We start from the raw sequence: 18,375 nt of genomic DNA, 5'->3' as shown, positions 1-18,375 counted from the left end.
TTATTTCTTTTCGTGCTAACCTCCACATCACTGAATAGTATTCCTCTTTTGCTATTTTGTAACTTATCAACTTTATGCATATATTTTTATTTCCTACAATCACAGTTTAGGACTGCATTGCATATGCTCTCTTCTCATTTCTCCTCTTCCCAAATTCAGACTATTTCTGTTAATTTAGACAGTATACTCCATTTCTAGTTCCATCAAAGCTAGACAGTATATCAGTACTCTGTACTTTTTAAGAATTCTTGAAACTCTTGTGCTTCAGTTCTTCTCTTTCCCTGCTTCACTCCCCAAACTTAATGTGTACTCTTATTTGTGATAATGTGTACATTATATTCTGTAATCATAGTTGATCTTCTCTAATTTAGATTGATTCTAAAACTTTAAAGCAAAAACTGTTTTATCTTATCAATAGTATTTATTGTGGAGCCTAGTACCATTCTATGATTATGATTTCTAATGTGTTCCATTTTACAGTCCTGTACCGCTTATTAGATAATCTTCCTAGGCTCAAGTTCAAATAGATTTTTTCCTTTTTTGTACCAAACTGATTGCTTACCTATAAAGTCTTTTATTGGGATCATGCCTTTCTTGAGTAGTTTACATTTCCTGAATTCATTCATTACCTTTTTTACTTAATCATGTTGTCATTTCTTAAAATTTGTCTAGGCTCCCTGTCTACTGGCTCTGTGCCGAGTCCTCTGTTTTTCTGGATATCTTTCTCTGAGAGCCTTCTGTCCTTCCCCTAATTCCGATCTATACTTCTCTCTGGGCCTGCTGCCACAGCTGCTGACCTAAGCTTTCATCTGTTTGCAGGATCCCATGTTTTCTTGGTTTACTTTTTGTTTTTGCTGCAGTATATCTTCATGTAGCTTCCTAAGAAAATGTTATAGTAGGTAAACTCCTTCCATCCTTGAATGGTTAAAAAATCTTTATTCTGCCTCCATAGTTTGGCTGGGTACAAAATTCTACATTAGTAATCATTTTCCCTTGAATTTTGAAGATAATACCTTATCTTCTTGCTCTAGTGTTACCAGTAAGAAGTCTAGTTTTCATTTAGTTGCAGGTGCCCGGTTTTTCTCTCTCTGGAGACAGGATCTTTTTGTCTTGAAAAGTAAAATGCTATGTCTCTAGGTTTGTTTTTTTAACTCTGTTTTGCTCTCTGTGAGCTTTTTGAATTGGAAAACGTGGTTCCCCTCAGGAGTGGGAAATTTTATTTCTTAATTTTTTTGATCTTTTTTCTTTTCTGTCATTCCTTCAGGCAGAACATTGGGCCTCCTAGACTTATCCTTTCTTTTTTATTTTTCATATATTTATCTTGTCTATTTCTCAACTTTATCTTCTCTTCTAGGTAGTATAAAGTTCTTGTTTTATAGATACAAATTAGAGTTTTTGAAAATTCTCATCTGTTGCCTTCATATGTTCATTTCCCACATGGTCATTCTTACTTGTTTTGCAGTTTATAATAGGCTTTCTTCAGACGTGGTGATTTGTGTTGTCTGTTCATTTTTTAAAACTTTTTTTAAATTAAAAAAAATTTTTTTTTGAGACAGGGGTCTCACTCTGTTGCCTAGGCTTGCAGTGGTATGATCTCAGCTCACTGCAACCTCTGCCTCCTGGGCTCAAGTGATCCTCCCATCTCAGCCATCCAAATACTGAGACTACAGATGCATGCCGTGACATGCGGCTAATTGTTGTGTTTTTTGTAGTGATGGAGTCTCACTGTGTTGCCAAGTCTGGTCTCAAACTCAAGATCCAGCCTTCTTGGCCTCCCAAAGTGCTGGGATTACAGGTATTCCGTTCCCAGCTTGACTGTTATTTTTTTAAGCAGTAAGAGTGCCTGGAAGTCTTGAAAGTCTTACTTTTTGTAGTGAGTCCCTGGCTCACTTCTTTTTGGTATGTAGATAAGGAGCTGGCCATTTCTTGAGTGAGAATATAGAGTGCGTGTACTCTGTAATAATTGCTTACATGCTTTCTTTTCTGTTTCTCCTCAGGGAAAGTACTCTTCCATTTATGTCTGACACTTGAAGTGTTTCTTGGCTTTTTTTTTTTTTTTTTTTTTTTGAGACAGATTTTACTCTGTCATCCAGGCTGGAGTGCAGTGGCACAATCCTGGTTCACTGTAGCCTCAACTTCCTCTGCTCAAGCGATCCTCCCACCTCAGCCTCCTGACTAGCTGGGACTACAGGCACACACTACCACATGTGGCTAATTTTTTAAAAATTTTCTGTAGAGATGTGGTCTTTCTACGTTGTCCAGGCTGGTCTCAAACTCCTGACTTCAAGCAGCCCTCCTGCCTTGGCTTCCCAAAGTGCTGGGATTACTGGTGTGAGCCAGCCTTCCTCATGCTTTTGGTAGAAGATACAGTTCCAGTCCAGATGATGGCTAGAGACCTGGCTCTACAGAGCAGAGTTAGACAATGCCAGGGATGTGTAAATAGCAATTGCTAAATCTGCTGGTGTGAGCCAGCCTTCCTCATGCTTTTGGTAGAAGATACAGTTCCAGTCCAGATGATGGCTAGAGACCTGGCTCTACAGAGCAGAGTTAGACAATGCCAGGGATGTGTAAATAGCAATTGCTAAATCTGCTGGCATCTTTTTCATATTTCATATTTCATCTTTTCCTGGGACTGGTGACTGTATAATTTATTGTTCAAACTGAGACACGTAGGAGAGTGAAAAGTACTAAAAGTAATAATTACACTGGCAGTAGGCATTAACCAGAATATATGGTCATTCCTTCTTGAGTCTCATGGACATTTAGGGTGAGGATCAGAGGCAGTATAAGTTAAATTGCCTTCCTCGTTGACTCAGCATTCCCATCCTATTCCCACCTGCTTTTTGTCTAATAGGACATGTTTTGGGGACAGATACTAGATAAGGAGCAGTGGGATGAATAGAAACAGTCTTTTATATAACCAAAATTACTCTTAGGTGGTATAGTCTGGATGTATTTAATCTTATCCTGTTAGTAAATGTTAAATACAAGTTTCACAGACCTGTTGTATTTGTATTTTAAATAGTATCTTTTTTTTCAGTTCTAGGAATTTTGGAAAAGTATGACATGTTACTGGCATTTTCTTACAGATATGGAGTTGTTCCTAGAAAATGTTATTCCCAAAAAAGTTTTTCACTGTTTTAATGTAAACTTTTCCTGTCATATTGGCATATATGTAGAAAATGTTAGTTTTATATCAAAATATGGAAACCTCATCCAGATAGAAATTATGAGTTTCTTTGGACTCTGTTCTAAGTTTTTTTGTTTTTTGTTTTTTGTTTTCTTTTTCATATTGGACTGAAATCTGCCACCCTGTAACTTCCAACTATTGGTTCTAGTTCTGTTCTCTGGAGCAGCATGGAGTAAGTGTCTTCTATTAGAAGGCATCTATCACCTTTTCTAGACTGAATTTCTCCAGGTGTCCTCCCCTTTTTGTATGAAATTAAAACCCATATCTCTGACCTTTACATTGATTCCCTTTGGAATTTTATAATCTAATATAAACATCCTAGTTTGTCAGTGTTTCCATAATACAGTTAAAATATGATAGCCCCAAATTTTAATTTAATTCTATACTATATTTCTATGTTACTATGCACACCAGTGCAGAATACCTTGTACTATAGCCCACTAATCAGAGACTGAGTTAATTAGTGCAGCTTCAACTTTTTTTTTTCTTTTTCTTAGCTATTCTCAGTTGTTGGCTCATACTAAAATGTGGTCAGCTAAAACCTATCAGCTAAATAACTGTTGGGGCTCTTCTTTTTTTAGTAGGTGTTTCTGCCTTAGTAATGTAGCTTTACCAAGTGGAATTGAGTGTATTATTCAGAAAACCTAGAACAAAAAATACACTTTTATATGCTAACATCTGTAGGCCTTTGGTTTTAGTGATATAGGCTTTCAATTTAAAAGTTAAAGTAAACATATTGCTGTAAGAACTTTAGCTAGAAGTTCATTTGATCGCTGTTTTGGAAAATGTTTTTGTCTCTTTGAGGTTTAAATGTTTTTAATTGCGAAGCATCTGACTTGTGTCTTCTTTTACAAAACATGCTATTATATTTTTAAAAGTAACTTTGTATAATGAAATACTCCCTGTAAGCTGGAAAATGTATCTAAAATAATAGATATTCCATTGTAGGTTTTGTACCCTAGAACAGGACTTCTCAACCCTCAGCACTATTGACATACTTTAAATAATTCTTTGTTATGCACGGCTGTCCTGTGCATTGTAGGATGTGTAACAGCATCCCTGGCCTCTATCCACTAGATGCCAGTAGCTCACATATCACCACCTCCTCTGCAGTTTGGTCATCAAAAATATATGCAGATATGGCCATATGTCCCCTGGGGGAAAAATTCCCCCAGTTGAATGCCAGCTGTCCTAAAGCAACAGAAGTATTTTTTAATCAGCTGGTCAATAGTTTCTCCCTTAAATTTCTTTCTGTAATTGGGCTAGAATAGAATATTTTTCTTATGATTTCTTTGTAGAGATTTGTAAAACTGTACAGCATAATAAAGAACTTTACATGTAACTAACACTAAAGTTCCTAATTTGGTCAGTTTTTTCTTTTCTTCCTAATAATGTTTTTTATTCTAGTTTTTAATTCCTGTTATGTGATAGAATCTATGATCTGAAACGTGTGACTATATAACGTATTGAGATTAAAGAATGAAAATTACAGAACAGTAATAAATATGATATTGAATAGGAAGTTTATTGAGTTCAAGTACTTGACCTTTTGTGGTCCATGATTAAATTACCTGAAAATGTGCTTTTTATTTCAGTTGATAAATAGCTTTTAATTGAAGTTGGTTAACTCCTGGATATTAAAATTGTATTATATTTATTCTTGTACTCCACAATGTAGCCAGCAGCCAGCTTCGGGTGTAGCCTATTCTCATCCAACTACAGTTGCTAGCTACACTGTCCATCAGGCTCCAGTAGCTGCTCACACAGTTACTGCTGCCTATGCACCAGCAGCCGCCACAGTTGCAGTTGCCAGGCCTGCTCCAGTAGCTGTTGCAGCTGCTGCAACAGCTGCTGCTTATGGAGGCTACCCCACTGCACACACGGCAACTGACTATGGTTATACTCAGAGGCAACAAGAAGCACCACCACCACCACCCCCAGCTACTACACAAAACTACCAGGTAAGAAAACTACTAGTTTTGGTAGCCTTAATGTGCAGGTTTCTTTGTCCTCAGTGTATAATGTAATGCCCTAGCCATTGCCTCTCAAACTTGGGGCTTCCAAAATACACATGTACTGATAGAGAAAAGTAAATGAGTATTCCTTGGTAGTTTGGGGACATACCAACCATTAAGGTTCCTTGCTGGCTGGGCACAGTGGCTCACACCTGTAATCCCAGCACTTTGAGAGGCTGAGGCGGGTGGATCACGTGAGGTAAGGAGTTCAAGACCAGTGTGTCCAACATGGCGAAACCCCGTCTCTGCTAAAAATACAAAAATTAGCCGGGTGCAGTGGTGCGCACCTGTAGTCCCAGCTACTCGGGAGGCTGAGGCACGAGAATCACTTGAATCCAGGAGGCAGAGGCTGCAGTGAGCCAAGATTATGCCATTGCATTCCAGCCTGGATGACAGAGCGAGACCCTGTCTCAAGAAAAAAAAAAAAATTCCTTGCAATGAGTTTTGTATTAATAATCCTTCCTCTCACCCCCCTGTCCATTTGACTCTATTATTTATAGCTGTCTGTTAAAAACTTTCACATTAATTGCTAGTTAAATATTTCATTGTTTACCCCAAGTTTGTTTGTTTGTTATTGTTTTAACTGAAGACATAGAAAAGACTTCCCTTGTTTGTACTAGAGCAGTATTCATCTGGAACACAGGTATGTCTCCTATTTTGAGAATATTTTGAGAGTAGGACAAACATATTACATATTTTCTTCTTGAAACTTAGCAAAGGTGGAAATTCTGTCCCCTTTACATTTATCCTGTCAAGATGTTCTTTTTTAATACATATTATAACAAAAATTGATCATGCCCTTATTCATCCATTTGCCTCTTACTCAGTCTTATAGGAATTCTACATTCTCTTTATTATGTTTGAAAACAGTACTAGATTACTACTTGCTTATTTAAATTAAATTTGATCCTAATTTCTTTAATCTGTTTTTTTTGCTTATTTGCTTTTAGGTTCTGTTTTTTAAACTTTGGTCCTTCTGAACTTTCCCTGGTTTCGCTCTATTCTTTCTAATGCATAGGAATTTATGCAGTAAAAAATTAAAATGTAAATCAACAATACTAGTATTTGCTATTAATTTTAGGCAGGTTACTAAATGAAATTCCTTTTGAGGTGTGATTATTTATGCCCAGAGACAGAATATAATAAATTTTGTTGTTTTTAATAGTGTCTGTGAAACCCAGTGTTTTCTGGGCCCTACCTGCTTCTTCAGCCATTTCACCTACATACATTTCTACCCCTCTTGACTTCATGGACTGCCAGAATTCACTCAGCTCACCTTGCTCTTTCTTGAAAAAGAAATACTGAAAAGGAGCAATTACAAAGTTTAGTAACACAAGTGTCCTTTTGTAATATTGTAGGATCCATCTTTAAGGCAAAACTGCCGTGAATTTTTTAATAAAAGTAATTTTTACTTAAGTATTATTTAGAAATGTTTTGGTGATTGTTCTGATTGTAAAAGTTCAACATGCTGCTTGAAATGCTTTTGATATTTTTTTTTCTTTTTTTTTGAGGCAGAATCTCTCTCTGTTGCCCAGGCTGGAGTGCGGTGGCGCGATCTCGGCTCACTGCAACCTCCGCCTCCCAAGTTCATGCCATTCTCCTGCCTTAGTCTCCTGAGTAGCTGGGACTACAGGTGCCCACCACCATGCCCTGCTAATTTTTTGTATTTTTAGTAGAGACGGGGTTTCACCATGTTAGCCAGGATGGTCTTGATCTGCTTACCTCGTGATCCGCCCGGGTTGGCCTCCCAAAGTGCTGGGATTACAGGCGTGAGCCACCGCACCCAGCCTTGATATTATTTTAATGAAGTACAAAATGAATCTTCTGTGTATTTAATTTGATTCTTTTATGTTTAGGTCTGTCATGAAACTATGTATTTAGTGTTTTGTTTTTCTTTATTGCACTTTTATATAGTAAGTATTTTTTTTCCTTCCACTTGTCTCATAGCAAGATTTTCTTTTATTCCTTTTCTTTAGGATTCATACTCATATGTAAGGTCCACAGCTCCTGCTGTAGCTTATGATAGTAAGCAATACTACCAACAACCAACAGCAACTGCTGCTGCTGTAGCTGCCGCTGCCCAACCTCAGCCTTCTGTTGCTGAAACTTACTATCAGACAGGTGGGTTTTCTTAACCTACACAGTTTCTTTGTAAACTATTGAAGTATATGACTTATTGTGTTTAATGAAGATAAGCTTTTGAGTCCATCTAAACTTATATCACATCATCTTAGGAGGCAGGTTCTAGACATGCCCTACTAAATGCATTGGAGTCACAATTCATAATCATGCCTTTCTCTCCTGGAAATGTACTCCATTTCTGGACTTTCAGCCCACAGTCCATTCCTGCTGAAATAAGCTGTGCAAAAGAACCTGTGATGATAACTTCTGAACACATTTTTATCTTTGCCAGAAATGCCCAGAACATATGATATTGCCAACAAACAGCCTTTGTAACCAGTGGAGACCCTTCAATGGGCCCATATTTTTAATTAACCTTTCTCTGATCTCTAATGACAGTTGGTTCTGTTATCAGCCACCAATCATGTTAAATACAGTATGTAGAATGGTTCAAATCTAGGAAGCGTTTCGTTTGCAAAGCAATCTGTATATTTACAGACTTTAAAAGATGGATTTTTTTTTTTAGAGAGAGACTTGATAATTTTTAAAACAAAGCTTTTGAAAAGTGGGCAATTCTTGGGGTGGGGGGAGGGAAAGCACTAGGAGATATACCTAATGTAAATGACGAGTTAATGGGTGCAGCACACTAACATGGCACATGTATACATATGTAACAAACCTGCACGTTGTGCACATGTACCCTAGAACTTAAAGTATAATTTAAAAAAAAGAAAAAAAAATGGGCACTTCCTTTAATTATTTTTGAAGGCTGTGAGGGTGTGGGTAGAGCCTTGGATTGTAAGAGAGTAGAATTGGCTTCCAGTACTGGATTTATTGCTAATGTGGGCAAGTGATTTTTTACCTCTCTTATCTCTGTTCTCTTACCTGTAAATGAGGTAGTTGACCCAAATTTCAGTAGGGCCCCTTCTAGTTCTAAGATTTTATGAGTCCCTTAAAAGTGGTTTTAACATGTTTTGAATTATAGTGACTATCTGACTATTCCTGTGGTCTCTTCTCTTTTTTTTTTGAGATGGAATTTTACTCTTGTCGCCCAGGCTGGAGTGCAATGGTGCAATCTTGGCTGACCGCAACCTCCGCCTCCTGGATTCAAGCGATTCTCCTGCCTCAGCCTCCCAAGTAGCTGGGATTACAGGCATGCGCCACCATGCCCAGCTAATTTTGTATTTTTAGTAGAGACAGGGTTTCTCCATGTTGGTTGGGCTGGCCTTGAACTCCTAACCTTCGGTGATCTGCCCGCTTTGGCCTCCCAAAGTGCTGGGATTACAGGCGTGAGCCACCATGCCCAGCCTTGTGGTCTCTTCTCTATTGAGTTCTGTGTATAATAATCTATAGTAAACTTCCTGTTTAATTACCAAGCTTAGGTTGTGCTTGAGTGCTGAATTATCTAAGAGAAGATCTTGATTTAGTCTAACTCTGGTATTGACTGTGACTTTTGTAAGTTATTTAGCTCTTGGATATCAGTCTCATCTCTGTAAAGTATTATCTTTTTGTGTTACATGGATCAAATTTCATAAGCAGATAAGTTCTACTTGAGATAAAAGTTCTACTTGAGAGGCTGAGGTGGGAGGATCACTTGAGTCCAGGAGTTTGAGGTTGCAGTGAGCCATGATCACACCATCATACTTCAGCCTGGGCAACAGAGTGGGACCCTGTCTCAAAAAAAAAAAAAAAGATAAAAGTTCTAATGTACTTTTACGTAACTGAACATAAAATGAGCTTGGCCCCGTGATTTTGGGCCTTTTTCAGAAATAACATTTATGTGCTTTAGTGATCATTTACAGGTGATTATTAATTCAGTCATAAGGCTTCTAAGACTCTTTCAAAATATACATAGTTTTGAGTATGTCAGGCAGCAAAGAAGTTGACGGACATCAGTGGCAGCCATTTAAGAATAGCTGCATTCAAGTTATTGACATTTGAAAAATCATGTAGTACCTTGTTAGATTGTAGTTCACTATGGAAAAATCAGTTAAAATGCAATGAATGGTATATGAACAAGTTTCATATGATTAAACATTGAAGTTTTTACTGTGAATTGAAATATGTACATTGTAACTCATTCTGTCCTGTTTCCAATATTAAGCCTAACTGAAGTAGACTGAGTAGTGCGCGCGCGCGCACACACACACACACACACTCCTTTTCAGAAAAGTTTGTTTACTGGTAGCACTGCTATTTCAGTTAGTTGTAAGTTTTGCCAAAATAATCATTTTGGAAATACATAGAAAGCATTTGGCAGAAGATAATATATTAATTTATATATTCTATTCATATTGGTAATAAGAGTTTTATACCTTTTGCTAAGGAGAAATTGCTGGCATAAAATTTATAGTTAATGATGTTTGTACCTATTCTTTCCAGCTTTTAAGGATACTGGTACAGTAACTATAGTGGCTTACTCTTCTAATTTGCTGATGTCTCTTTCCTACTTCAGCCCCCAAAGCAGGTTACAGCCAAGGTGCAACTCAGTATACTCAAGCCCAGCAAACTCGACAAGTGACAGCCATAAAACCAGCCACACCAAGTCCAGCTACCACTACTTTCTCCATCTATCCTGTATCCTCCACCGTACAGCCAGTAGCAGCTGCGGCTACTGTGGTGCCATCCTATACTCAGAGTGCTACTTACAGTACCACAGCAGTTACTTATTCTGGTAAGACTGATAAACTGTGTTTAAATGAGTAAACAAATTAGGAAGAGACTTAGTAGAAACTATCTTGATTGTCTATGAAATTACCTTACTCCCAATAATAGGAATTACATTAACTGATAGACATAAGTACAGGTACATAATGTGACTGTACTGTAAGTTGTATGCTTTTTTTGGCGGGTGGGGAGGAGAAGATCTCAGAAGAATATAATATGTTCTTGGGGGTTTTAAAGCTCATTATGAGTCTTGGGCTTAGCATTGCAATTAAAGGAAGTGACACCCAGTTTTCTACAGGATTGTTTACTTTCCTGCTTTTCCAAATGAAATTGAAAACTCAAGGTTAACACTCAGGGAATACCACAGACAAATTATTTCTGTTTATTTTGGCTCGAAGAGCTATTTCTTTATTATCAGAAATAGTTCATCATGGAAATGTTGGGTAGCCCTTTCTAAACATCCATAAGATGGTGGTTATGTAACACACCTCTTTTGGAAGAACAGAGTACCTTTATTTTCCTTAAATAATTATATATTTCTCCCAGAGAGGTACAATGGCTAAAACCTTTTTGTGTCCACTGCTGTTGCCAATTTCTAGCTGAGGAAGTTTGCATTTTCACAGTGATTAAGATCACACATTGCCTTTTTTGTAGACATTCAGCTTTTGTATTCCTCCCAGAAGATATGCTGTGAATGACACTTTTTTATTTCTCAGAGATTTCTTATCTCTTACTCTAGGGTGCTAGGGATACAATGATGAATTAGGCATGCATGGAGTGTTTGAGAACTGCAGTTCATTGTGGCTGGAATACAGGATACACAGGGTAAATGTCAGTAGATGAGGCTAGAAGTGTCAAGAGTATGTAAAGCCATATGTGCTCTGCTATGGTGTGTGTCTTTATCTTGTGGGCAGAAAGGGAGCTGCAGAGGCTATATTAAGAAATGGAGCGGTGTGAGCAGATTTGTAAGTTAACTGGACAACCAGGTGGAAACGAATTGAATGAGGAGACATTATCGTCTGAGAACTCTGGCTGGAGTGGTAAATGATGAGGACCTGCTCATCATTCACCAGTATGAATGATGGTAGAAAGACATTTTATAATCTATTAAAGGCGTAGTACAGGAGATTCCTTATTTAGGAAAGAAATCTTTTGTTAAGATCTCAAGAAAATACTGAATTTATGATTCCTAGATCTGTCATTTAAGATTTCTCAGATAGGACTTTACTGTCTCTCCCTATTTGGTTGACTAGCTATAATTGTAACTAGGATTATATTACAATGAAATCTGATTAGTCACGTTTTTTTTAAATGTCCACATTAGCTTCAACAAAATAGGAAGTACCAGAGTAGCCTTTCCTGTTCATTGTTTCTCTCTTAACATATGCTTCCTTTCCTTTCTCTTTCTCTCTCTGGTTGTTTATACAGTATGAAGATAATTTTTATTTAAATGAATAATATATTATTATTTATAAATTAGAAACTGTATTTTTTTAGAAAGAGAAAAAAAGTTAAACCACTAGATTTGTACTCCTAGACACTAATTGTCATTAACATTTTAGTGCGTGTCTCTGTCTACTTTTCTTCCATGGCATATACATGTGTAAATACGGTTTATAAAAATGCATTTGTCTTATACATGCTATTCTGTAAACTGCTTTATTGTTACTGTGATTGCCTTTCATGTCACTAAGTATAGATATATACCTTTGATTAATGTTTTTTCCCAACTTTTTATATCAGGTTTTTTTTTGTTTTGTTTTTTGTTTTGTTTTGTTTTGTTTGAGATAGAGTCTCACTGTCACCTCGGCTGGAGTGCAATGGTGCCAGCTTGGCTCACTGCAACCTCTGCCTCTTGGGTTTAAGCGATTCTCCTGCCTCAGCCTCCCAAGTAGCCGGGACTACAGGCGTGCGCCACCACGCCTGGCTAATTTTTGTATTTTTAGTAGAGACAGGGTTTCGCCATGTTGGCCAGGCTGGTCTCAAACTCCTAACCTCAAGTGGTCCACCCACCTTGGCTTCCCAAAGTGCTGGGGTTACAGTACAGGCATGAGCCACCGTGCCTGCCCCAGAAAATTTTAATTCTGCGGAAAAGTGGAAAAAAATAGTTCCAAGAACTATTTTTTATGCCGTTCACCTAGGTTCACCAATTATTAATAATTTTTCAAATTTGCTTTATCTCTCCTTTCTCTTAAAGGCTATTTTCACATGGCTCAGCAATATGTTTTATAAGCAATATGCTTTACAAGTTGTAGATGACATGGTACTTTGCCCTGAATTCTTCAGAAGGTATTTCCCAAGAATAAGGACATTATTTTATGTAGCCACAATGGCAACATTATGAAAAGGAATTGAACATGGATACTATACTATCTAATACATAAATTTCTCCAGTTGTCCAAAAATGTATTTTATGGCTGGGCTTTGTATGTATTTGGTGTATGTATGTTTGTGCTTGTGCTTTGTTTTTGAAATTTAGAATCTAGTCAAGGATCATGGATTGTATTTGGTTGCCATTCTTTGCTAGTTTGCTTTAATGTAGAACAGTTCCTTATTTTTATCTTGTCTCTCATGATAGTGATATTTTTGAAGTGTTCAGGCCAGTTGTCTTGTAGAATGTCCCATATCTGGATTTATCTGATGATTTATGTTTAGATTCAGGTAACTTTTTAGACAAGAAAATTACTTGACCAGCCTTCCATTTCATCACATCAGAAGCATGTAATAAGTAATGTTTGTTTATTCCTTATTGATGCTGGCTTTACTGGTTAAAGCTGTGCCTATCAGATCTCTCCATTATGAAGATACCTTTTTCCTTTATAATGAACAGGTAATCTGTGGGCCTCTTGCTCAACTGTCTTTCACCCTGTGGTGGTAGATCCTTTGAAAACCGAATGAGTTTCTACAGTGGTAGTTGCAAAATCCTTTCACATTGATTCTTAGGCATTCTACTCTAGAGTCCCCTCCTTCCACTTCTTTTTTTGTTATTACTATGAACTTCCTCATTTTTATTCAATGTATAGTGGTCCCTGCTATCCATGGGAGATTGGTTCCAGGGCCCCCATTGATACCAAAATTTGTGGATGCTCAAGTCCCATATATAAAATGACATAATATTTGCCTTTAACCTGTGTACATCTTCTTAAATACATTAAATTATCTCTAGATTACTTGCAATACCTAATACCATGTAAGTGCTATATAAATGGTTGTTAAGCTGTACTGAGTTTTGTATTATATTCTCTATTCCCCACCCCAACCGCCCCCAATTTTTTTTTTGAGACAGCATCTCACTCTGTTGCCCAGGCTGGGATGCAGTGGCGCAATCTCGACTCACTGCAACCTCTGCCTCCCAGGTTCAAGTGATTCTTATACCTCAGCCTCCCAAGTAGCTGGGGTTACAGGCGTGTATCACCATACCTGGCTTATTTTTGTATTTTTAGTAGAGACGGGGTTTTGCCATGGTGACCCGCCTGGTCTGAAACTCCTGACTTCAGGTGACCCACCTACCTCGGCCTCTCAAAGTGCTGGAATTACAGGCATGAGCCACCGCACCTGCCTCCGAATATTTTCAGTTCATGGTTGATTGAATCCATGGTTGCTGAACCGATGGATACAGAGAGCGACTATATTATGATCTGTTACTCTCATTTCTCTCTTTGAGGCTCACACGGTTTTAAATTTGCCCAGTGGGATCTGCTCAAACCAGCTTAGCCAAGCGTGGTGGCGCGCCTGTAGTCCCAGCTACTCAGGAGGCTGAGGTAGGAGGTTGAGGCTGCAGTAAACCATGATGATAGTGCCACTGCACTCCAGCCTGGATGACAGAATGAGACCCTGTTTCAAAGAAAAAGAAAAAAAAGAAATCTGTATCTATAAATTAAGTAAAAGCACAATTTTTGAAAACTAAAATAGTTTCACTTAAAAAGTACTTTTACTAGGCCAGGCTCATGGAACACTTGAGCCCAGGAGTTCAAGACCAGCCTAGGCAGTGTGGTGAAACCCCATCTCAACTAAAAATACAAAAAATTAGCCCGGTGTGGTGGCATGCACCGAGGCGGGATGGATCATTTGAGCGCAGGAGGTGGAGGTTGCAGTGAGCTGGGATTGTGCCACTCTACTCCAAGCCTGGGTGACAGAGCAAGACACTGTCTCCAAAAAAAAAAAAAAAAAAAAAAGTACTTTCATTATCAAGGCCAGGCGTGGTGGCTCAACCTGTAATCCCAACACTTTGAGAGGCCGAGGTGGGCAGATTGCTTGAGCTCAGGAGTTCGAGACCGGCCTGCGCAACATGGCAAAACCCCATCTCTACAAAAAATACAAAAATAAAAAATTAGCCAGGCATGGTGGCTCACGTCTGTAGTCCCAGCTACCTGGGAGGCTGAGGTGGGAGGATCGCTTGAGGTGGAGGTTGCAGTGAGCTGAGATGGTGCCATTGCACTCTAGCCTGGGTGATGGTATGAGACCTAGTCTCAAAAAAAAAAATCAATTAGTAAGCTATGATATTAGAAGAGCTGGCATATAGCTTTTAAATGTATGATACCAGAAACAAAAAAATTAACATTTCAGTAGTAAATTCATCATGCTACAAGTCATCATTTAGTAGGTAGCAATACTCTAGAACTCATTTTACTAAGATAAAGAGAATAGCTGACCAAAATTGTAGCTGCCAAAAATTGCAGATAAAGAACTCAGAAGCCTTAACAATGGTTTCTCTGATTTGGCAACTCTGGACTGTGTATCACATAGTCTTTAAAAAACAGATACTTTTTAACAGTTCCACAACTAGAAATTTATCCTAGGGAAACAAGTGGGCAAATGTACAAATCTTTACATGTAAGGATGTTCTACCTAGTGCTGTTTCCAGTTTCTGTCTCGTATACAACTAAATGTCCTCAAATACACACTTTAAAATATAGTACATCCATACAATAAAATACTTTGTGGCCATTAGAATGGTTTCTAAATACCACTGGCATTTATAAGAAATCATGGCTCCTGTGTGAGTGACATGGCTGACTGTGACTCTAGGGCAGGGAAAGCTCAAAGTGTATCTGTAATAACTTTCAGTGGCAAAGAAGAAAGATGTGCTCAAAGACGAATGAGAATATGTCAAAAAGACTCAGGAGCTGGTTTGAGCGGATCCCACTGGGCAAATTTAAAACCGTGTGAGCCTCAAAGAGAGAAATGAGAGTAACAGATTATAATATAGTCGCTCTCTGTATCCATCGGTTCAGCAACCATGGATTCAATCAACCATGAACTGAAAATATTCGGAGGCAGGTGCGGTGGCTCATGCCTGTAATCCCAGCACTTTGAGAGGCCGAGGTAGGTGGGTCACCTGAAGTCAGGAGTTTCAGACCAGCCTGGCCACCATGGCAAAACCCCTTCTCTACTAAAAATACAAAAATAAGCCAGGTATGGTGATACACGCCTGTAACCCCAGCTACTTGGGAGGCTGAGGTATAAGAATCACTTGAACCTGGGAGGCAGAGGTTGCAGTGAGTCGAGATTGCGCCACTGCACCCCAGCCTGGGCAACAGAGTGAGATGCTGTCTCAAAAAAAAAATTGGGGGCGGTTGGGGTGGGGAATAGAGAATATAATACAAAACTCAGTACAGCTTAACAACCATTTATATAGCACTTACATGGTATTAGGTATTGTAAGTAATCTAGAGATAATTTAATGTATTTAAGAGAACGTTTTGGATTTGAAAGCTGTGGATTTTACGTATAAACCTACCTGAAAACTGGTAAACTGACCATTTCTAAACTCAGATCTCTGGAAATTTGGTAGACTGCCTATTTAGCATATTTCAGTTAAATTTCCTTATTCCTGTAAGTGGTAATGGGTGGGCAAAGAGTGATATAAAGCTTGAGAGAGATTCCTAGTTGACAGAATAGCACAGAAGAACTGCTTACAGAGAATTAAACTTTTTGGTCTCTCAAATGCAGACTGCAATACTGAAAGACTTAGGACCCCCTAATTCCAATATGTCTGTACACATAGGGAAGGAAAAATAAATTGGAATGGTGAGAGCTAAAATGCAGGGAAAACCAGACATATCCAGGAGAAAAGTAGTCAAACAACTTTTGAGAAAAGCCTTCTTAGACTTTTATGTCAGGCTACTATAGTATATGAAGTTTTAAGATAGAAAGTGTGATAATAGACAAGAAAACATCTGAAATGAAAATAGAAACAGGTAGCTGTATATCAATGATAAAGCATATATATGATCAGATAAAATTGAGAAAACAATTGACATAATTGCTTAAAAGAAAATTTCTATAAACTAATAAACTTTACTGGGCAGTCCTACAAACGTCCTCTATTACGAATGTGATAAAAGAACACAAGCTCACAGCCAAATGTTTTCAAGCTTACAGGCAAAAACATGTATAGTTTAAATTTTACTGTAGAGAAATACCATAAAATTGTCCAATTACAAATAATAAAGATGTTTTTAGATTTATTACCAAGTAGGATCATGATTTTTACATAAAATCTTTATAACAGATATTTTCCAAATGACTTCAGTTTTCTATATAGAAACCGTACAAATGCCACAGAAATGTAACTTTATGAATTATGTATTAAGAAAATATGAAGCAGAATAAGGACAACAGAGGCCAACAGTGCTGAAAGAATAGTTCTTCTAGTTTTTTTTTTTTCTTTTTTTTATCAAGAGTTCACAATACAGGAAGCAGTGTGCCAGACACAGTGTAGTTTTTAGAACAGATCTATAAGGCAAGTATCACTATCCTTAAATATGAGAAAAGTTAGGTTTAGAAATTGCAGTATCCTTTAAACACTGATCTAATTTAACCATAAAAATCACCAAGTTAAGCTTAATATTCATAAAATAATCTCTACTTGCACATAGGTAGTCTAAAACTAATAAAAGGCAAGTTTAGTTATAACTTACTACTTAGTTATAAAAATAAAGCATGCACTGAAAGATGGGCTAAAGATTCTGGAACTCTGTTAAAGGGCATCTTAAATTCTCCTATAACTACTGGCAAACAAATGTACATTTCTTGTAAAAAGCATTGTAGGAAAACAAATAACAAGGCTGTGTCTGTGTCTGGCCTAGGCAACATGGCGAAACCCCGTCTCCACGTTCACAGATTAAAAATCTGTAAATCATTGAACATAAACAACATGTATATATTATATAAACAGCTTGCATAATGTACTTATTCAGTGGAGTCTCTGAACAGTGGAAATGGGTAGAATTCATACATTTAACCAGAAAACACAATGCTTTTTCATCTTTTGGAAGATGAGAACCAATGTATTGGTCCCTAATTCCTAAATCTTTTAACAGTTGTTCTATATTTTCATCTGAACTTCAGTTCCACATCACAAACTTCTGTTAAACTTTATTTACCTTGCCTCCCCAGACTAGCGTCTGTCAGCTTCTTGATTCTAGCAGTTGCACAACCCATCAGTTGATCACTGGGGCTGCAGATTTTAGTGTCATATTTGTATGTTTTCCTCTTCTTTAACTCTTTTGTCCTCTTAGCTACCAAGCATGTCGAATCTTACTTTCATGAGTTTTTGTTTTTCCTATCTAGTATCCTACTTCAGATTCTTCCTCAAATCCAACACTCCTAAATTTTGTTCACAGGATTTTATTTGGGGACATATTACCAGATTCTATAGACAGACAAGTTTGTCAAACACACTGTCACATCTCTTCAATTAAACTAGAAGCTTCTTCAAGGCAGGGACCAAATTTTACACTGTCTTTATACCTCTATAACACCTGGCATGTGTTGAATAAATACGAGTTGATGACTTTCTTAGAAGGAAAATAAGCTTTTTTCTGGTTCTGTGAGATATACGTTTGTAAATATGCACATGTAAATCTATCTTTATTGACAGGATTAATTTAACTTAAATTTGTAAATTTTAACTTGTCCTTCTATAAGTATGTAACATAATTTTTGTTTGATTTCATTTGTAAGGTACGTCTTATTCAGGTTATGAAGCAGCAGTGTATTCAGCTGCATCTTCCTACTATCAACAGCAGCAGCAGCAACAGAAGCAGGCAGCAGCAGCAGCTGCTGCTGCTGCTGCAACAGCTGCCTGGACAGGGACCACCTTTACTAAAAAAGCACCATTCCAAAATAAACAACTGAAACCAAAACAGCCTCCCAAACCGCCACAGATTCACTATTGTGATGTTTGTAAGATCAGCTGTGCTGGACCACAGGTACTTATGTTGTATGTTTTACCTTGAGTCTTCAGTGGTTATTAAGTATAGTTGGTATTCTAACTCCTGAGCCTACAAAGAGGTTTACATTTTTTCCTGTTAGCTTTTAGCCAGTGCATTTTTTAAGTTACTTGTATTGTGGCATGAGAATTTTCAGGGAAAAAAA

General features: G+C 37.6%; 1 protein-coding gene across 3 annotated transcripts in view; it reads left to right on the top strand.

The window, feature by feature from the left end:
• Nucleotides 1-18,375, top strand: part of ZFR (zinc finger RNA binding protein) — a 90,406-nt gene that overhangs the window by 19,706 nt on the left and 52,325 nt on the right. For 2 of the 3 annotated variants that reach the window (XM_063664700.1, XM_063664701.1), the window contains exons 3-7: nucleotides 3,339-3,362; nucleotides 4,869-5,151; nucleotides 7,182-7,326; nucleotides 9,782-10,000; nucleotides 17,962-18,209. In XM_063664700.1, the coding sequence (XP_063520770.1) occupies nucleotides 3,339-3,362; nucleotides 4,869-5,151; nucleotides 7,182-7,326; nucleotides 9,782-10,000; nucleotides 17,962-18,209 (919 nt within the window). The remainder of the gene's footprint in view (nucleotides 1-3,338; nucleotides 3,363-4,868; nucleotides 5,152-7,181; nucleotides 7,327-9,781; nucleotides 10,001-17,961; nucleotides 18,210-18,375) is intronic. The other variant, XM_054488621.2, reaches the window with a different exon arrangement.

This window comes from Pongo pygmaeus, chromosome 4 (assembly GCF_028885625.2).
Source record: "Pongo pygmaeus isolate AG05252 chromosome 4, NHGRI_mPonPyg2-v2.0_pri, whole genome shotgun sequence".
In the NCBI taxonomy this organism is placed as follows: domain Eukaryota; kingdom Metazoa; phylum Chordata; class Mammalia; order Primates; family Hominidae; genus Pongo; species Pongo pygmaeus.
This window is presented reverse-complemented; position numbering and strand designations above follow the sequence as displayed.